The sequence below is a fragment of the Hyperolius riggenbachi genome, chromosome 2 (genome assembly GCF_040937935.1).
Source record: "Hyperolius riggenbachi isolate aHypRig1 chromosome 2, aHypRig1.pri, whole genome shotgun sequence".
Taxonomy (NCBI): Eukaryota; Metazoa; Chordata; class Amphibia; order Anura; family Hyperoliidae; genus Hyperolius; species Hyperolius riggenbachi.
In genome coordinates this window covers 449478737-449501171 of record NC_090647.1, presented here as the reverse complement: position 1 = coordinate 449501171, position 22435 = coordinate 449478737, and the positions used below count along the sequence as shown (strand labels likewise).

Sequence of the window (22435 nt, the reverse complement as noted above, 5' to 3'; positions counted from 1 at the left end):
TGCCCCCCAGTATAGGTTAGATTAGGTAGGTGCCCCCCAGGATAGATTAGGTAGCTGCCCGTCCCCATAATGGAGGGGGGGGCCGCAGCCGCGGGGAGGGCAGCCCGACCTCTCCCTCCCTTCCTCTCCCCGGGGCCCCCCCTCAGATGCAGAGTAAGCGGCTAACGGAAGCGCTATAGGCAGAACTCACCTCCGTCCCTGGTTCCAATCGCCGCTGATCTCCTCTCTGGCTGGCTCTGCATAGATGCTTACACACGCAGCTTCCTGTTTAGCCGGAAGCTGCGTGTGTAACAACATCTATGCAGAGCCAGCCAGAGAGGAGATCAGCGGCGAGTGGAACGCAGGGAGGTGAGTTCTGCCTATAGCGCTTCCGTTAGCCGCTTACTCTGCATCTGAGGGGGGGGCCTGGGGAGAAGAAGGGAGGAAGAGGTCGGGCTGCCCTCCCCGCGGCTGCGGCTCCCTCCTACCAGCGCGAACGGGCGCATGGCCCTCCAAACGGAGATGGGCCCCCCGGGCCCCTCCCCCGCCTCCTCAGGAGCCGGGCCCGGTCGCCAAGGCGACCACGGGCCCTACGCCCTTGAGTACTAATCTGTTTGATACCGATGCTTCTTCATAGTTTTACTGAATAAGCTGACAGGTCTTTTAACCACGGTATATGTCAAATTGACCCTGTGCTGTCAGAACAGGAAAATGAAAGACCTATCTGGTTGCCAAAGTCAAGAGTGATTGTGGTTTCACCAGTTTGAGGAATAGGATTTACAATACATTTACAAACAGGATAATATCTGTTAACAGGCACATATATGCCTAGATGTGTAGCCCTTTATATGCTATACAGCTCGACAAAAAAAGGGCACATAATTTAACACAGTAGCCTATAAAGACCACCTTGGCCAAGGATCTTGAAAGAAACCAGCAGGTGTACAGAGGCCACCCAACATCCGCTACAGATGCGGCATGCCGGATCTTCAGTTACCCCCGACGCCTGAGCACACGGTTCTCCCCGCTCTCCCGTCTAAGGAAAACGTCTCCATCCTGAGCCACTTGTCCCTTCACCACCCTTCATAGCGATAGTCGCCTGCTGGCTGATATCGCATCAGTACAGCATTGGTACGGCACTGTTGCCCGAGGAATTGAGTATCGATACCTGCTGGACAACAGAAATGCCTCGGTGTGTGACAGATTTTATAGTACTGCTGTCTTTTCATGTTCAGGCTTAAATGGAGAATTTACCTTGCATGAAAAACAAGTCAGAAAAAGAAAGAGGAACCTAACACAGCAAAGCCACCAACTGCTGATAAAAGGGGAAGTTTACTGAACATAACTTAAAGGGAACAAAAACAAAAAAAAAAAAGAGTTTAACTTACATGGGGCTTCTACCAGCCTGTGCCTGCGCTGTCACTGAAGGATCCTCCAGTCCCCCACAGCGTCCCTCTTTCATTTGGGTGCGCTGCTCCAGTCCACGCGCCTACTGATTGTGCTTCTGATTGGAGCACTGAGCATGCGCATTGTGGGGAAATCGCTACTGCACATGCACAGAACGCGTCTGACAATGGGGGCGTGATCGAGGACGTGCGCAGCTGTCAACTCGCTGAGTCACCCGGCTGGAAGAGGGGCGCTGTGGGGGACTGGAGGATCCCTCAGTGACGTTGCGGGCACACGGTGGCTGCCGGGGGCTGGTAGAAGTCCCAGGTGAGTTAAACTTTTTTTTTTGGGGGGGGTTGTTCGATTTAAGTTCCACTATGGGGCGTCATCCCCCCCTTCTGTGCTCACTAGCAGGTATGTCAGTTATCTCCCAGAGTGGTCTCGGGCAGAAGGCTGTGTGACATCATGCCCTAGGGGAGGTGAGGTTAAATATATTACAGATATACTACATTATATCCATCCTTTCATTACTGATATACAGCAATGTATGGATATAAGAAGCATTTTTGATACTGAAACCAGGATAATTATTGTGAAAAAAGGCATCCTGAATATTTTTAAATTTTCTACTCTGAGTTATGTTCTACTCTTAGTTGTTAGCAGGGCTGTGGAGTCGGTCCAAAAATCCACCGACTCCGACTCCGACTCCTCAGTTTAGGATTCCACCGACTCCGACTCCGACTCCACGACTCCGACTCCTCTAATTTGCATATTACAATTTTGTTGATTAAAAGTATGTAACATGAAATTCGTCTCTTAACTGCCAACGCTTAGGAATTTTACAAGACAACTGAAGTGAGAAGGATATGTAGACTACTATATTTATTCCTTTTAGACTAAAACTAGTCCTTGGTAAGAGTACTTGTAAAAGGTACAAACCGGAACAAAGAACATCTATCAGGCCCTAGGCAATGTAACTGTGGGTGCATGTAAGAATGATGTGCAGGTACTCTGCAGGGGAATGAGGAGATTGTAAACAGACAACACCTCTGTGTTCAATGTGCACAGCATTCTCAGTGGATTCCCTGCAGCTCTGTGGGGAGTGCATATGTATAGTACTACTGTGTAACAAAGTAAACCTGAGACAGATGAAATTAAAGTTTTATACATACCTGGGGCTTCCTCCAAGGCTCCAGCCGCCTTCAGGATAATCAGTCCCTCGTTGTCCTCCTCCACCACCTGGATCTTCTGCTATGAGTCCAGGTACTTGAGCCAGTCAGGCGTAGTGCGCATGCACACACTCCGCCGCCAGGAGCATACTACACCTGTGCAGCACTATTGCGCAGGTGCAGAATGTTCCTGGCTGTGGGAGCGGCATGCGGCCGGACAGCGCTGACTGGCTGAATTACCAGGACTCATAGCAGACGATCCGGGTGGTGGAGGACAGTGAGGAACTGATTAGCCTGAAGGGGGCTGGAGGAAGCCCCAGGTATGTATAAAACTTTACTTTTCATCCGTCTCCGTTACCCTTTAATTTGTAGTCACCAAACCAAATTTTAATGACATATCAAATTATTTTATTTCATCAGCAAAGGGAGTGCATACATTTGCATAAATCAGCATCAATGCAGAATTATTTCCATCTCGTTGACCATCTCTATTAGTGACATAGCTACACATCAGGCTTTATTCTTACAGCATAGATGTTATTTAGTATATATAAGAGATTCCTGTGTACACATCATATATACAGTCACAATCTGATATGTATATCTGACCTTAAAAATACGGGGACTGCTTTATTGAAGCAGCACAAGTAACTAATTTTGATTGGTTTATTTCATTTTTGTGGACTAAGCACAGCTATTACTGTATATATACTGTATATATACATTATTTTTAATGACTATTATCTGAGAAATAGAACATTTTATCATATTTTCTATTTTAATTACAGTTACAAATTCATTAGGAGTCGGAGTCGGTGCATTTTTTCCCGACTCCGACTCCAGGCACCCAAAATTGCCCGACTCCACGACTCCGACTCCACAGCCCTGGTTGTTAGTCCTCTTTAAATAGACTGGTAGCTTTGATTTTCTAGCTGGGTTATCAAGATTTGCATATTAGGCAAATTCTCTTCTTCTGTCATTTCAGGATAGCCAAGTCTCTGTAGTGATGCCTGGTATAAGGCATGGATAGCTCCCTGGTATAGAATGAAAATAGAAGTGACCACTGATGGTTTGAAGAATACAGTTCTGGAGCTGTGCAGCAGAGGGCAATCTGTGTACCTGGCCCACCTCTGAACATCATTAGGGCAACAAAGGTCTAATTAGATTCCTGGTGTATCCATATAGAGGATCTTTACTTCACCTGGGTACACCCATCAACAGGAAAAATATATATAAATCAACTTAATAAAAAAAATGTTAGCCTGCTAGTGTGTCAAGTATTTCATAAAGACACATTAAGACTCATTTAACAGAGATGAAGATTTTTTTTTCAGTGTGCCCTCACCATCTAAAGACAAAACCTCATTGAAAAACAAAAACCAGCCACAAAACATGTGGCAACAGTCCAGTGGTTACATCATCCAGATTCTTCCAGGCAGAGTCCTGGGATTTTCTGGAAACAGGTCACGCCATTATTCTAGCTGGACCAGCTGCAGTGGCTTCTGGGATAGCTCCGTATGGGAGGTCAATCACCCGTCCTCACAGAAATACCTTTATTATTTGTCTATGGAGGTATTTATGGTCTGAAAGAGGCTTTCATACAGCAGGAAGGCAGGGTGAGTGCAGAGAGGGGTTGGTTCCATCACAGAAATAAATATTACAGTCTGTAGATTACTGCAGCATATGTCAGTGCTACTTAAATCTCCCCGAGGCCGGTTTCACATTGCAAACTGGTGGTAGCGTTGCAGTGCTGCGGGCGCACCTAAAGAAACAGGCCTTCGGGGAACACCACGTTAGTACCACCAGCCAAGCAGGAAGTGACGCGCACTTGCAGGAAGTGACGTGCACTTGCGGTCACTTCCTGCTTCAGGGTATGCAGAAGTTTACAGAAGCGTATTGTAAAAATACACTTTCACGCATGTGCGATGTGACTTTTTAAAAAACCCTGCCCTCTAATTGCATTTGTTTAAAACTATTTTCACAGGTCTGCTTGTGAGGGCTGTGGTGGCGGTAAAGTGAGACATATAACACAGAAAGAGTTAGAGCTCCTCTAAAATAAATCAAAGCTGAAATGCAAATGTTGTAGACTGCAGAGATCCAAGCAGGCAAGGCATTAGAAAAAAAACATACCGTACATTTTTTAGACTACAGGTTATTCTATGAAAAGAAGAGTCTTTACTCACCATCATGTACCACTTTTCTGTCTTTAATTGGAGATCTAGGAGAAAAATAACAGAATGTTCTGTTACCAATAAATGCTGTACCTGGAACTACGTATACCTGCCCTAAGGAGCCAGCCAGCCGTGTGGAAAGTGCCAGGAGTACTGCCAGATCTACACACCCTCACTACTTTCACTTTCATCAGTAAGATACGTCATCTAACAACTTAGAATACCAAAGACAATTGCCTGCTGACAGCAAGTCTAAAGGTGGCCACACACCATACAATTGTTTAAATATCTGTTCAATTTAAGAATTGCAACATTTCAAAAATATGACCAATGTACCACACACCTATGTTCACACAGCATACAATCTTTAGAAAGATTGAAGAAAAAAAAAATATATCTGGCATTCCGGATCGATAAAAATCGAAGAAAACGGGAACTCCGATCAGATTTTTCAGTCGAATGAAAAAAAGAAGAAAAAAACAACAGCTTTAGATTTATTTTTTTTAGGAGATCCGATCGTTTTTATCCAATTACCGTAAATCGGATCAGTCAAAGGCGGCTCCATACTTCCAAAGCCTCTTTCGGTGGCAGAAAGCAGTATTTGACCAATAGGCCTGGAACCCACTGAAATCCGCAAACGCAAAACGCAACCGCTAGCGTTTTGCATGAGCGGTTTGCAAGCGGATTCATGCGAGTTTTCGGTCGCGTTTTGCAACAGTGTATTTTTTTCCTCAGCGGTTGTGTAGCGTTTTGCGTTTTTATCCTGATTGGTCCTGTGAATTATTTTTAATTTTGTTACAGTGTGCTGAACCGCAAAACGCTAGCAAAACCGCTCAGTTTAGGTTTTGCTGAGCGTTTCTGCTAGCGTTTCAATACTTTACATTGAAGCGCTAATGCTCCCAAAATGCTGCAGGTCCTGCATTTGCGTTTCTCGGAAACGCAAACGCTCCTGTGGAAGTTGCCCCATCCATTAACATCAGCTGAGCGTTTTGGCAGAACGCTAGCGTATCGCAGCGCTGCCAAAATGCTCAAAAAAACGCTCTTGTGGGTTCCAGCCCATATGGTCAAATACTGCTACCAGGGGAGCCAGTGCTGGAAAGCTATGTTGGTGGGCAGAAAATGAGGCAAGATTTATTTGGCTGCTTAGTTGTATGGCTTTCTGTTGGTGAGATCTGATTACTGCAGCGGTTTTTTTTGTTTTTAATTTTATTGTTTGTTTTTTTAAATAAAATATGCAATTTCTTTTTTCTACCTCCCACCCTCCCCACTCCGAGATCCAATCACTGTGATCGCCTCTCACAGGCATCAGCCTATGAGAGGGATCGGATTGTGAGCCACTCGAGGGGACAGGTAAGTGACAAAGCTGTCCCCTGTACAGTGCTGCGCATAGATCGCAGCGCTGTACAATGTAAACAAACAGGGTTTTTTTTCTTCCAGTTGCCATCGCAGGCTGGCAGGCTGATCATGGAGCTCTGCTCTGTGTCTCGGCAGGGATCATGCATGCGCGCGTTCCCTGCTAATCTCTGACGCAGGACTTGACGCCAGGGAGGTTGATGAGAAGAGGAAGCAGCTGCCAGTTGAAAATCTACAACTAAAAACATCTGTGTATAATTTCAAATTTTCTATTATGAAAAGAGAAGAAAAGTGTCTGAACTTGGGCAATAAAAGTTAGTAAGTTATGCTAATCAAGGGCTGAACATGTAAGTAAGTTTTATGAAATAACTTGGCTTGCAAGGTGTTCTGGCATTCTGCCACTCACCTAACTATGTGTATAAGAGCTCTATAAAGAACAGTACACTCCTGGCAGGGTTGTAAGCCTCTCTTTTCAGGACATGCCAATCTATTTGGTGATGCCAAAAAAACTAGCCCTGCCTGGCACACCAATGACATACACACTTAGTTGCACATACAGTACCCAGGCATGCTACAAATATCACAGTGGTAGAGCAGCAATGTACACAACATCCAGAACCGGATAAAAGCACATCTCTAAACCTGGGCATAATCTATAACTTTTTTTGTAATGGATTAGATGTGTGGTGTGATATAAAAAGCAACTTCCATTTTATTGTGAAATATCGATTGAACATGTTCATTCTTTATTATATTGAACGCAGGTGTGTAGAGATGTGTGAGAGCGTGTTTTGTACTGTACATATCTCACAGTAAAGCCCTGTATACACGCTAGATTAAAGTCAGCTGATAACCACCGCCTCTATGGATAATCCGGTGTGTGTACAGCAGTCCCTGACCTGTGATTGCTGCTCGTCCCGCTAACTGACAGGTGCATTAATTTGGCCGAAAGACAGCCCACTGTGTGACCTCATACCTGTACCGTTCCATCTGCCCTCTGCTGCCCCGCATAGCAACACAACGCTCTCAGCTGTACAGGGGAGAGGGGGGGGGGGGGTTTGAGGGATTGTACAGGGCCCACGGAGCAGTGCAGGAGGGACTGTGGGCATAGCAAGAGAGGACACAGCAATGGTCGAGCTCATTGTTCCCCTGCTTACCCTATCCACCGGAAGCTGTGCCATTGTGCACTGTACCGTCATACCCCTTCCAACGCCATAGAGACTGTACACTTAATTCAGGAATATCTGTATAGCACTTGCTCCCCATAGTGGCACTCATAGGATCAAACTCAATCCTGATGAGTGCCACTAATTGTGGGGGTGTACGCACTGAAAACAATATCTGCCACAGTGAGGCACATGACTGCAGGTTCTGTCATTCCAAGTCATGAAATAGAATTCCACAGCTACCAATTGTGTGCAATTATTATTTTATTTACAGTTTTTATATTGCTGACATTTTCTGCAGCAATTTACAGAGTATATAGTCTTATCGCTAGCTGTCCCTCAGAGGAGCTCACAATCTATTCCCCACCGTAGTCATATGTCCATCATAGTCTAGGGCAAATTTAGGGGGGGAGCCAATTAGCTTATCTGTAGTATGTTCTTGGGAATGATTCTATTAGTCATAAACAATAAAAACCACACCACTGAAAGACTGCTGTATGCACTGGTTCAAAAGGAGCAGTACTCAGCTTGCTCCCCTAAAAGATGTAACCAGCAAGCAGAATGTCCCCCAGATAAAAACTAGTATCTGTATGAAGAACACCAAGGATGCTATAGAGCAGTGTGGCACCCATGACATGCCATACCTGCAACCCTGTAGATACGCCTCTGGCAGTACTCCTTCACACATGACCTAGGAAAGTGAGGTCATTGAATTCACAGCAGTGTGAGTTATGTACACAGTAGCACATGGTCATTACTCATCTTCTGCAAGTATTACTCCAAAACAGTGACACCTGCACGGATAACACTCACACACACACACACACACACACACACACACACACACACACACACACACACAACTTATAGTTTAGAAGGGAAATTCCAAAAATTATTGAAACAAATGCAATCCCCTTTGCCATATATATCAAAGGCTAATGGTGTGTACACACTTGAAAGATATCAGACCAATTTTACCCCCTTCCATGTAGTATGAGAGCCATACCTACACAGTCTATTCTATTGAGCTGAACTCCCCATCAGATAAAATCTTTGCAAGATGCTGGACACAAAGATGCTGTACAGACACAAAAGATCAGTATCTGCAAAAGATCTGTTCCTGCAAAAGATCCATTCATAGTCTATGAGATCTGCAGATCCTCATACACACCTTGTTTAACAGACTTCATCTGCATATCTGACAATCATCTGCAGATCTGAAAATCCATCCTGGTGGATCTGATTTGCAGATGAATGTCTGTTAAACAAGGTGTGTATGAGGATCTGCAGATATCATAGACTATGAATGCATTTTGCAGGAATGGATCTTTTGCAGATAATGATCTTTTGAATGTGTACAGCATCTTTGTGTAGAGCATCCTGCAAAAATTTTTATCTGATGGGGAGTTCAGCTCAATAGAATAGACTGCGTAGGTTTGGCTCTCATACTACATAGAAGGGGGTAAAATTGGTCTGATATCTTTCATTTATCTTTCAAGTGTGTATGTAGCATAAGGCTAGGTTCACAGTGGTCATTTGCATGATGCACACGTTATAATGACTAAACTGCAGTGGAGGCTAAATATAGACTTTAATACAAAGCCTACATACAGTGAGATTGAATAAAGTGATCCTTTACAATGCAGTACTGTGAAACAGCCCCATTTAATTTTATGGGCAGTGAGCTGACATGTAGAATTATTCTGCAACACATTTGAGCACTGTGAACTAGCCCTAAGAATACAACATTATTCCAGCTCACTTTCTTGATTTTATGTGCATATAAAACACAGCTACAATGTTTCATTCAGCTACAACAACTGGTAGATAGGTGTTTCAGGTTTTGCTGCCAGTCAATGGATTGGTGCAGAAGTTGAGAATGAGCAGCACTGGGTACTGCCAATTATTGCGTGCTGAAAATGATTCCAGCAGGGAAGTGGGCATTTGCAAACAGGATGACAGTCTGAATACTGCACAGTACCCAACCATTGGCTCCTTAGCGCCCCCCCCCCCCCCCCAAATGTATTATTGTACCTATATGTAGATTTACAAACTGTATCAATAAAGACACTTTTTGGATGGTGCCTGGACTCTGTTTTAAAGTGTCCATGCTTGGAAGGGGATTCTCTCATCTCTTTGCCATGGAGACGTCTGCAGGGCATGGATCCATAAACAGAGCAGTGGCTGTATGAGCCTTCTTTCTGCTTAAAGGATAACTGAAGTGAGAAGAATACGGAGGCTGCATTATTTATTGCCTTTTAAACAATACCAGTTGTTTGGCAGCCTGCTGATCTGTTTGGCTGCAGTAGTGTCTGACCACCACCAGAAACAAGCATGCAGCCGATTTTGTCAGATCTGACGATAATGTCAGAAACACCTGATCTGCATATGCTTGTTCAGGGTCTATGGCTAAAAGTATTAGAGGCAGAGGATCAGCAGAACAGCCAGGCAAATGGTATTGCTTAAAAGGAAATACATATGGCAGCCTCCATATCCTTCTCACGTCAGTTTAAAGACCAGCCCACCTGAGTGCCGGTCTGAGTGTCATTCCCTCTTGTTCAACAGTGTGAATCAGATGTATTGCTGCTGGCATGGCTGTAAAGGAGTGCAATTTCAGCTGTGTGGCTTGAGAAGTCTTATCTTTTTGCATAATACAAAGATCATTTTAGTAACATTTAAAAATACAAAATAACTTGTTCAGTGGAATGTCCCTTTAAATTAAGCCAATTACTTTGCTGTGACTAAGGGACATTTACACTTAAACAAGGTGTGTATGATGATCTGCAGAGCTCATAGACTATGAATGCAATTTGCAGGAACGGATCTTTTGCAGATACTGATCGTTTGTGTCTGTACAGCATCTGTATGTGCAGCATCTTGCAAAGATTTTTTTCTGATGGGGAGTTCAGCTCCATAGAAAAGACTGAAGGTATGGCTCGCATACTACATGGAAGGGGGTAAAAGTGGTCTGTGATCTTTCATTTTCAAAAGACTATGGTCTGATGTGTGTATGTGGCCTTTCTCTACAATCACCAGATCAGTACATATTTACTTTTTGAGGCCAGCCTGAACACTTCCAAAATGATTTAGCCTTTTTTTATACACTCATTTGGATTGTGCCTTTGCTTGCAGCTCCCTTATTCGTAGGAAAGCAAAATTTGCAGTTCTAGAATTCACCTGCAGTGCCACCGAGTGTAAAAACATGACTGCAGCTAGAGACGGTCAATGAGATTCAAAAAGATCCATTGTCAATGAGATGCAACTTGAAAATGGACCAATGAAATTTGTTCCATTTTCAAAATGCCTACATTTGCATAAAATTAGTGTTAACTCATGCAATTTTTTGCATCTCATTGACTATATCGAACTGCACATCAATATTCCTTGAAAATATTCCACTAAAGATGCATACACACATGCACAGCTACTGTCGTCTGTGGCTATCAGATAGATAGGACGGCAGTTCTGGCATAATGTTGCTATAGCAAGAGGAGGTGTGACAGTGCACTGCACGATGGAGCAGCTTCCAGCAGGACAGGTAAGAAGAAGGAGATCAATATACTCGCTTGTCTTTGGATACGAAAAGCCACTTTGGCTGAGTTCAGATTAGCATGAGTACAAAGCCTCAGTCCATAATGAGGCAATGTCCTGTAGTAGAAGACTTTTGGAAACAAACAGATCAGTCTATGGAAAGACTATGCTTCCCTAGCTTAACCACTTCACCACTGAGGGGTTTTACCCCCTGACCACCAGAGCAATTTTCACCTTTCAGCGCTCCTTCCATTCATTCGTCTATAACTTTATCATTACTTATCGCAATGAAATGAACTATATCTTGTTTTTTCCGCCACCAATTAGGCTTTCTTTAGGTGGGACATTATGCCAAGAATTATTTTTTTCTAAATGTGTTTTAATGGGAAAATAGGAAAAATGTGGGGAAAAAAAATTATTTTTCAGTTTTCGGCCATTATAGTTTTTAAATAATGCATGCTACTGTAATTAAAACCCATGAAATTTATGTGCCCTTTTGTCCCGGTTATAAAACCGTTTAAATTATGTCCCTATCACAATGTTTGGCGCCAATATTTCATTTGGAAATAAAGGTGCATTTTTTTCAGTTTTGCGTCCATCCCTAATTACAAGCCCATAGTTTATAAAGTAACAGTGTTATACCCTCTTGACTTAAATATTTAAAAAGTTCAGTCCCTAAGGTAACTAATTATGTATTTTTTTTAATTGTAAATTTTTGAATTTTTTTTTAATTACAAAAAAAAAAAAAATGGGGAGTGTGGGAGGTAATGAGTTAATTTTTTGTGTAAAAGTCATTTATTTGTATGTGAAAAATGTGTAGGGTGTAGTTTACTATTTGGCCACAAGATGGCCACAGTAACTTTTTGCTTTATTGCGACCTCCAAGCCTCCTTCCGGAAGCTTGGAGGAAGAATAAGGAGGCTGGACACGTGAGTTTCTTCTCACAATGATCGCGCTGCCCATAGGAGAGCAGCGGGTCATTGTGGGGCTTAGATCAACGAACGGGAATGGATTTTCCCGTTCATTGATCTCCGGGCGAGCGGGCGGCGGCGGTTTTACTAGCGGCGGGCGGCGTGTTTACGAGCGGGAGCGCGGACAGCGTCGGGAACGCGGAAAGTACGTGTTTCTCCGTCCCTGGTTTTTAAAGGATGGAAAAAGGGGCGGAGAAATACGTACGCGCGGGGGTAAAGTGGTTAAAATCCCTAGGAAGCATCACCAAATGTGTTTACAGAAAAACAAAGCTCGTTTCCACTATAGCGAATCCGCATGCAGGCACTGCATGCGGATTCGCATAGGCAATACAAGTGGATGGGATTGTTTCCACTTGTGCGTCGTGCGGGTGCGTTTTGGTGTGCGGGGAAAATCTGCACGGCAGAGCCATCAGATTTCGCGTGCGGCAGGAATGCGGGCGTATCGCCCGCAATGCTTTTCATAGGAAAATCGCATGCGGCTTTGTCATGCGGTTTTCCCCGTGATTTCGCGTACGATTTCGCATGTAAGGCTATGGAACTTTACACAGGCAGTGACATGGTTAAATTCGCCTGCTTCCTAGCCATGCGAAATCGCGGGGAAAACAGCATGCGGAAACGCATCCGCATGCCATTTCGTCCACGGTGGAATCCAGGCGATTCCGCAACGCAACAGTGGAAACGAGCCCAAGGGTCCTTTTCCACTGAAAACGCTAGCGATTGCTGAATCGCAATTCCGGCGATTTCCCGACGTGCGCGGCTGCAATTTTGCTATGCTATTCACGGCATAGCAAAATCGCGGCAAATATCGCTCCGCCGCGCGTTCGCGTTCCTGTCAAAAACGAATCGCGGTAGTGGAAATGACCTACCGCGATTCCTATGTTAAAAAGCAAACCGTAGCGATTGTAAAATCGCTAGCGGTTTGCGGCTTTACGATTCGGCCAGCGCAAACGCGCTAGTGGAAAAGGGCCCTAAGTGATGCACATTTAATCAGCTACCAACTGAATATTCATGTGCCGACTCCTAAAAGGGAACCTATAGAGACAGTGAGGTCTCCAGTTCAACTTATCTAGAGCTTGTTCCAGCCCTCTGTTGTCATCGTGGTCTCTTGCGGTCTTTCCAACGTTGAAGTTGGACGTCAGATTGAGCCACGTTATGCGGCTCTTGGTGTGCCGTTTTCTTTCTATACTGGGAAGTCCGGATCTTTTTAATGATTCGAATCGGATCTTTGAACCGAATCTTTGAATCATTTTACTAGGGAAGCAGGAAGCAAAGGTGCAGCAGCATGAGAGGTGCAGAAGAATGAGGGCACATTGAGGGTGCTAATGGGGAAGGGAGAGATGCAGCAGGAAGATTGTGCACAGAAGCTGCAGTTCTGTTTCTTCCAGACATCCACTGTGAACCGAATCGTTCATTGTGATGATCCGGATGTGTTCATGATCTGGACAACACTACAGTGCAGTGAATATTAATTAGCCACGTGGCTAGACACAATAGCGGACTCTCCCCTCCTCCTCTCCTGACATACATTACTGAGCATGTGCAAGCAGTCTAACGCAGCCACATAGGAGTATAACGCACAGCATGCTGCAAATTCATTTAACGTGCAGCGTTATACTCCTATGCAATGTGGGCACTGTGAACAGCCCATTGATTTTTAATTGCTGTGAGTTGGGCTGCGTTACAGGCTGCTGTAACATGGGACTTTAACGTCCCACTGTGAAAGCAGCCTAAAAGTGGCAAAACAGTAGCGCTTAGCGCTACCATTTTGCGCGTGTGATTTTACTGCAATTAGCGCGGTAAAATCACTGTACACTCTCGCGATTCCCGATGATCGCGATCAGCACTTTTAGAAGCACTGTATTGGGATCGCTTCAGAACCGCAAGAAAATGCTGCAGGCAACACGTTTTGCGATTGCAGTTAATAGCGGATTGCCCACAATCGGCGGCAATTGCAGCAGTTTGATCACTGCCATTTGGTTACAATTGTGCTAGTGCTTTCAAAAGCGCTAGCGGCAATCACCCGCTTATCATCCTAGTGTGAATGGGCCCTTAGTGTTCACAGAATATAATTACAAAAATGCACAGAATGTCTGTAAAAAAAGCAACTCGCTGTCAGTTTTTAAATTGTGAATGTGGAAATGCATTGGATGTGAACAAGCACATTGGCCCATATTTCCCCTTTCCACATTAATTTTCTGCTAGGTGATATTTTCACACCTTATCAATGAAATGCCGTTTAAGCCACCAGCAAGCAAGAAAATGCTTGGAATAATTTTGACAGTACTTTTTCATCAACTTTTTGGTACTTTTTCAAATCCACAATGCTGAAAAGATGTATAAAAAACAGGGGATGAAAAATGATCTCCTAGGAGAAAAAGTGAATTGAATAAGGGCCATGGAGTAATATGGATCGTCACTGTAAAGCTTTGCTATAATATATATATTTTATGTTTAACAGCCTCTAACATGGACCATGTTTGTAACCCTGCGGATGCCTTCAACTGTATAGAGTAACTGTACAGCTACTCTCTCTCTCTGCATTGATTTTAATACAAAAACTGCCATGGAGTTATACACATATACATCGTTAAGGGAGGCAACCGAATCTTGCAGTTTTAATTCTACTCTGAACCTCCAGCCCTACAAGTGAATGGGCCAGTGCACACAAAAAAAAAAAAAAAAAAAAAAAAAAAAAAAAAATCGCTAGCATACATTAAGCGTTTTTAGAAACTATATTTCTTAGCGATTCCAGGCATTTGCCTAGTGATTTTTGGATCGTTTTGGTGATTTTTTTTATCTTTTGTAGTTTGAGCTGGAAGTCAAAAAAACACTTGGAAATTGCTCTGATATAGCGTTTTTTAGAGCGATTTTCCACTTTTCCTATACTTAACATTGAGGCTGAATTACCTCAGAAATGCTGCAGGACCCACGTTTGCGTTTGGGAAAGGAAAAAATAAATAATCACATCGCTCTGGTGTGATCCTTCCCATACAAATACATTAGCCAAGCTCGTTTCAAAGCGCTAGCATTTTTTAAAAGCGCACAGAAGCACTCTCTAAGGGCTGGAACCCACAAGGGCGTCTTTTGAGCATTTAAGGAGCGCTGGAAAACGCTAGCGTTTCCCAAAACGCTCAGCTAATGTTAATGGATGGTGCAACTTCCACAGGAGCGTTTGCGATTTTAAAAATCGCAAGCGCAGGACATGTAGCATTTTGTTAGCGTTTGCGCTTCAATGTAAAGTATATCATCGCTGGCGTAATCGCTCATCAAAACCTGCACGGAGCGATTTTGCTAGCGTTTTAAAGTTACTGAACACTAACAAAATTAAAATTAATTGAAAGGACCAAGCAGACTTTAAAATGCTAATCGCTACACAACCGCTGGCAAATTGTTACACTTTTTAACGTTAGCGATTGCGATTAGCGATATCGTTTTGTAGTGGGTTCCAGGCCTAAGGCCAGATCCACACTAAAAGTGCTGTTCTGAGGGCTTTTTTTTCTCTCAACATTTCTCCAATTCACTTTCATTAAAATCTCGTAAAAATCGCTGCGATTGCATACGCGAAAGATTGCGGCAATTCTTACAACGATTTTAATGAAAGTGAATGGGAGAAATTTTTATAAAGCGCTAATCACAAAGTGCTCAGAAAAGCACTTACAGTGTGGATCCGGCCTAAGGTCTCATTCACACCTAGGGCGTTTTGCAGTTTGAGCACTGGCAATTAAAAAAAATAAATAAAATAAAAAATAAAAAAAGCCTTTAAAATCCTAGTGCAATTAGGCTACTTACACACCAAGACGTTTTAGGGGACGTTATGGTCACATAACGTGCCCATGACGCAACGTATGGTGGTGTTGAAGTTGGACGTCAGATTGAGCTGCGTTATGCAGCTCTCAAAGCAGCCGCTCATGGTTAGTGATAGGAAGTCCGGATCTTTTTAAGGATTCGGATCATTTGAATCGGATCATTGTAAAGATCCGGATCTTTCAACCGAATCATTTGAATCATTTTACTAGGGAAGCAGACTGGGTGAAATGACTAGCAGGACAGGACTTTCCCTGCACTGTACATTCTGTATGTTCCTGTTTCTTCCAGACAGACATCCACTGTGAACCGAATTGTTCATTGTGATGATCCGGATGATTCGACTCACAAAAAAGATCCGGATCAAATGAACGATTCGTTCATGATCCGGACAACACTACAGTCCTACCACGAGTCTCTGCAGTGCAGTGAATATTTATTAGCCATGTGGCTGGCCCCTGAGGAGGAGGGGAGAGTTCCTCCTCCAACATTACTGATCATGTGCAAGCAGTCTAACACTGCTTAGCCCAGTATAACGTACAGCATGCAGCACTTTGTTTAAACATGCTGCGTTACTATGTAACGCAATGTGGGCACTGTGAACAGCACAATTGATTTTACAGTGCTGTGAGTTAGGCTGCGTTACTGGCTGCTGTAACGTGGGACTTTAACGTCCCACTGTGAAACCAGCCTTAATCCATATGGGATAGTTCATATCACCGCGTTTCGTCTGCTTTCTGCTCAGCAAACCGCTGCCTGTACCATTTTTAGGGCGTTTTTGCTACAATGGAAGGTATAGGTAAAAGTGCAAAACACTCACAAAAATTGCTTTGTGCAGCGATTGTGTTCAAGCTTTTAAGAATAAATACATTGGGCTCGATTCACAAAGCCGTGCAAACTGTTTAGCACGGGTGTGCTAAACAGTTAGCACGTGAAGTGCCGTTCGCGGACTGTTGCGCGCACAAAGTGCCGCAATTCGCGCGTACACAAAATCATAGCACGCAGGAAATCACTCACAAGATCGCAAAACACTGGCATTTGCAATTTCGATTTTAGATGTGCAAAAAGCCTAAATGTGTTGATAGCCTGGCGGGCTTTCAGCTCTCTGAATGGACAATTTTTTTTTTGTTGTTTTTTATTTACAGCTGCTTATTGCCCACTGTTAGCCACTTGTGTATCTAACCCTTAGGTTCGTTTCCACTGTATCTACTTTGCTGCATATTACAGATAGATTACACTCCACAAAATGCTAAAGCAGCCCATACACTCAGCCGATTTTCTGGCCGACCGATCGATCCCGATCGATCAATCGATTGCAAATCGGTTGGCCAATCGACCGATCGACAGCCGATTTCGATGGATTTCCATCGAACTTGCAGGGTGGAAAATTTAGGTCGATCTGATGAGATTGCTTATCAGTTTGCATTGGCCTTAATGGAAATCTGATGGCAAAAAAATGCCATCAGATCGAATTTCAATAGATTTCAAACTGAAATCTATTGGAATTCTATCCTGGTAAAAAATTTTCTAAAAACGCATCAGATAGATCATCAGATGCATTTCTTATCTATCTGCTGCCAATCTGACGAGTGTATGGGCACCTTTAGGGCTGGAACCCACAAGAGCGTTTTTTTGAGCATTTTGGCAGCGCTGCGATATGCTAGCGTTTTGCCAAAACGCTCAGCTGATGTTAATGGATGGGGCAACTTCCACAGGAGCGTTTGCGTTTCCCAGAAACGCAAACGCAGGACATGCAGCATTTTGGGCTGGTGCACACCGAGCGGCTTTTTGGGCGTTTTCAGATCCGCTTGCGGCTGCGGATCCGCTTGGTCAATGTATCTCAATGGGGTGGTGCACACCAGAGCGGCAGGCGTTTTGCAGAAACGAAAAATGCCTGGGTGAGGCATTTTTTGGATTGTGGATGCGTTTCTGCCTCAATGTTAAGTATAGGAAAAACGCAAACCGCTCTGAAAAACGGCACTTCAAAGCGGTTTGCCAGGCGTTTTTTGTTACAGTAGCTGTTCAGTAACAGCTTTACTGTAACAATACAGGAAATCTACTATACCAAAACCGCTAGACAAAACCGCAAAACGCTAGCTGAAACGCTACAGAAAAAGAAGAAAAAGCGTTTCAAAATCTGCTAGCATTTTGCGGATCTGCTAGCAGGTTTTGGTGTGCACCAGCCCTTTGGGAGCGTTAGCGCTTCAATGTAAAGTATTGAAACGCTAGCAGAAACGCTCAGCAAAACTTAAACTGAGCGGTTTTGCTAGCGTTTTGCGGTTCAGCACACTGTAACAAAATTAAAAATAATTCACAGGACCAATCAGGATAAAAACGCAAAACGCAAAACGCTACACAACCGCTGAGCAAAAAAATACAATGTTGCAAAACGCGACCGCAAACGCGCATGAATCCGCTTGCAAACCGCTCAGACAAAACTCTAGCGGTAGCGTTTTGCGTTTGCTGTTTTCAGTGGGTTCCAGGCCTAAGACATCAGCATCATAATGTAAATCGTGGTGAAAGGTTTCCTTTAGTGCAATCTACTTTTGTCCCAAGCACAAACGTCCAGCCTTCTGCATTTTTATCCAGCGTTTGTGCAGGAAACTCCCCTAGTGTTTCTTATTTCTGTGGTACTTACTCAAATGTACACGTAGAGGTCATGATTCTACAGTGTGTTGAACTACTCATGCATCTATGCTCCCCACTGTTTGTTATGTATTATATACAGAGCTATGGAAGATTTTGATGCTATATGAAAAAAAAAAAAAAAAAACACCAAATAATAATCTGCTATATAGCTAAACAAATGTACTTAGGATGGAATTGTAGCATTATTGCAACAGAAATACCTGTAAGAGCTATAAAAAGTTTACTCATATGTGCCAAAAGCCAGCACAGCATTCCCTTCATTATATGAGCAACACAGTACTACAGGCATGTCCATACTATTCTTGATGTTAGGGTGTACTACAAAAGCTGACACAAAATACATAAAACTCACTAAGTCTATACATGTTTGTAGTGCACAAGTCATTAGAAGTCTTTTGCAATGTGTAAGCACACTATAGTACAAAGAGAAACACACAGACCGACTGTCTTCATGTGGCTATAGGTGAGCAGAGAATAGAGTCATGTTTACTCAGACTTCCTGTTGTAAAGTTGCTATGTCCTGTAGCTCTGGTCATACATACAAACCTCTCAGATATCATGTGACCATTTTCTTTTGTTTTTGGCAGTGCCCCATACTACAAGTGGCCCACAGCATTAAATACCTCAAAGTATTATAATTTAATTGTGAATAGAATTGGAAAGTGTCAGAATATCTACCAGTTTATCATTGCAGTACACACCAGTGTGAACGTACAATTACAATATAACTGAATTGCGTTTGTTAGGCTATATATTGTCCGGCAAAACGTACCAAACGTAAGTGTGAGCGAAACTCCTCAAGGTTTGCTTTTTGTGACACAACCAAGTGTAAAATGAAGTGAATAAAATACATACACTTGACAGATATTTTAACCCCTTCCTCACGCTACAGATAAAAAGCAAAAAAAAATAAAAAATAATAATAATCACACCTGGACCTAGGGGAAATTCAGCCTGAGGCTACTTTCACACCAGGACGTTGCGTTTAGGGGACGTTATAGGGCACATAACGTGCCCCTAACGCAACGCCTGGTGGTGTTGGAGCGGGACGCTACCAAGAGCCGTGTTACAAGCAGCTCTTGGTGCGCCTGCTCTGTCGGAGGCACTGCGGAGACCACGTGAGCGGAGCTCTCTGCATCACGTGGTCCTGCCAGCCAATCCGCGGCCGCTCCAGAATGTAAACACTGCAAGTGCAGTGAATAATAAGTAGCCATGTGCCTGGCTACGTAGCAGCCTCTCCCCGCCTCCTCTCCGCCCATAAAATGAAAAAAAAACCCCTACTGAGCATGTGCAAACCGTCTAACGCGGCTTAGTTGCGTGTAAAGTACTGCATGCAGTACGTTATGTAGACGTGCTGCGTTACAATGTAACGCAACGTGGGCACTGAACAGCCCATTGATTTTTCATTGCTGTGAGTTGGGCTGCGTTACAGGCTGCTCTAACGTGCGCCTGTAACGTCCCACTGTGAAAGCAGCCTAAATGAATAAAATTGTGGGTTAAGACTGCAAACGAAAAATAGAGGTTCTAATCAATCATTGATGTAACCTAACCAAACCTCAGAACAGAACTTTGGGACAGACTATCAGACTTTAAATAAATATTGTTGAAATGCATTTAATGGGAATTAGAAAACAAAAGTTTGCCTTCTTAAAACAGAAAGAATTTGCAATAATTCAGGTTGGAGTGAGCTCCGAGATGTCTCCCAGGGCATCACTGCTGAATATATATGCAAATTAACCATTGTTAATGGGAATTAGACATGTGTAAAATAACTGATACTTTGTTGTCAGAAGGCTAAATTTCACACAAAAAGAAAAAAAAAACCCCGCAACTGTTATTTCTGAGAAGGTAAAAAAGAAATAATAATAAAAAAAAAAAAAAAAAACACAATAGCCTTAAAACCTTTAGGTAATGTGAATGGTGCTCAGTTGCAAAATAATTTTGCATGTCAACTCACTGCTTATACAATTCTATGGAGCGATTCACAGTAACAGACCGTGTTATTGTAACTTGCTGCATGGAGGCTTTGTAATAAAGTCCAGTCTCCATTCCACACTCATAACACATGCGTTATACAAATGACCACTGTGAATCTAGCCTTGGGCTAGCCTTGGGTGGCCGTCCCTGTAGCAGCAGGAAAGCAATGCAACAGATCGGGATAGCAGCGCCACGCTGTATGATGCGTACTGCATTGGATACATTGAGGCAAACAGTCAATGAAAAGTATGCCTATCAACATGCAACATACATACAGTGAAGCATTCATTGACACTGTATGTGAGGGAACACAATGCAACATCCCACCGTGAACTTGGTCTTTATGCATAGGTGCATGTATGATACCTAAATAGGAAATCACATGCAAAATCAATATTGCAGGTTTGTTTTAGGTTTTTTAGAGGCCTTCTGCACCTCCTAAATTTTACAAACTCCTTCCCTATAACAGCAGCCTGTACATATATAGTATGCTGCATTGCTGATCAGTGATGTCATTCTGATCGGTTGTACAGACGGTGGCATAGCAATAGGGGATGCAGAATGTTACTGGGACACATTTCTACTGAGGCAGGGTTTACATTTAGGCTTCTTGCACACAGGGACATTACAGGCGCACGTTAGTGGAGCCTGTAACGCTCCCCCAACGCACAGCAATGTAACACAAGTGGGCTGTTCACACTGCCCACGTTGTGTTACATTGTAACGCAGCAAAGTGCTGCATGCTGTGCTTTCTCCGCGGCTAAGCCGCGTTAGACTGTTTGCACATGCTCAGTCATGTTGGGGAGGAGGGGAGAGCGGCCGGGCACATGGCTAATTAATATTCACTGCACTCATTGACGTGCAGTGTTTACTTCCTGGAGCGGCCGCTCTGCGCGGCGATCGGCCGGGCGGGACCACGTGATGCCTCATGCGTCCAAGAGTACGCATCACGGACGCCAGAGTGAGCTGCACAACGCGGCTCACTCCGACGTCCACACCAGAGAGCACCAGGCGTTGCGTTAGGGGCACGTTATGTGCCCTATAACGTCCCCTAAACGCAACATACTGGTGTGTTACTAGCCTCATTAAAAATTGTATCCGAAATTGGCAAAAACTCTATAGCTGTACCTGTAACGCATTTCACTGCTATTAAATTTCATTTTAAGCATTACCTTGTACTCATACTGTGCTGCGTGATCTGTTTTTTCTTGTATTCCTGTATTGTCTTATTGCTGTATATCACCCTAAATATTGTCTGTAACCTAAACTAATGTCCAGCGCTGCATAATATGTTGGCACTTTATAAATACAATTAATAAATAAATAAATACATTTTTAATTGTGTTCAATTCTGCATTTTTGTGATTTTACTTCAATTAGCATGGCACCTCTACTTTTTGTGTGCGCAATGTGCGTTTTAATACAAGACAATTGGAAAGCAGAAAAATCAAATACTTTAAAACAGAGAGTGTTGTTAACTTTCTACCCTACCCTAAATATATAAACAAATCAATTTCTTTCCAGCGCTCTAGAGTAATTATTTAAGCTTCTTATGCTAATGCATTCAATAGCTTGTCATTGTCACCTGCTTCAGGGAGTGTCACTGCAGATCAGGCAGCAGACTTGCACCTATTTCTGGAGAGCAGGACACCTGGCAGCAGCTAATTGTTCAGCAACAAGCAATAGATAGCAAGTTCTGTATTATGATAAAGAACATGCAGAAATACACACAGGAACCAGCCCAGCTGCAATGCATTAATAGGGAGGAAGGAGCAGCCGCATCCCTACCAATCAGAGCTCATCAGGTGCACCATCCGCCCGCAGGGAAGCCTCTACCTTACGCACAGCGCGCAGACCGATGAAGGGATGCTCCGTTATCTCTGCGCTTCTCTCTGGGATGGTCCTCAGCATACTTCTCCCTGATCACTTCCCTTCCTGGTGAAGTCGCCCTGCAATGACGTCAGATTTGTCACCAGGCCCAGCCCTGTGCCCTCTTAATGGCACTCTGCACGTCTGCACGCATCTCCCATATATGGACACGTTCCTGACATGCCGCGATGTCACTCTCACGCCTAGACCCTGAATGGCTGCAGCAGAACTACCATTCCCATAGGTTCCCCCAGCTACAGTAAAACAGCGTAAAGCTGTAATGCCTGCAGTGCATTTTGGGAAATGTAGTCGGCTGACTCGCTGGTCTATTATTATTATTTCGTGTATGTATATAGCATCTCACAAAGGGGCGTACAATCTAATCCTTACAATAGTCAATGTTAGTATTTT

General features: G+C 43.6%; 1 protein-coding gene across 2 annotated transcripts in view; it reads right to left on the bottom strand.

Moving 5' to 3' along the window:
- MTMR4 (myotubularin related protein 4) overlaps positions 1-22123 on the bottom strand; it is a 137512-nt gene extending 115389 nt beyond the window's left edge. Inside the window, exons 1-2 of one of the 2 annotated variants that reach the window (XM_068270042.1) lie at positions 21944-22123; positions 4718-4752 (exon numbers count right to left, since the gene is read on the bottom strand). In XM_068270042.1, the coding sequence (XP_068126143.1) occupies positions 4718-4723 (6 nt within the window). In that variant the 5' untranslated portion in view covers positions 4724-4752; positions 21944-22123. The remainder of the gene's footprint in view (positions 1-4717; positions 4753-21943) is intronic. The other variant, XM_068270041.1, reaches the window with a different exon arrangement.
- Between the last annotated feature and the right edge of the window lie 312 nt (positions 22124-22435).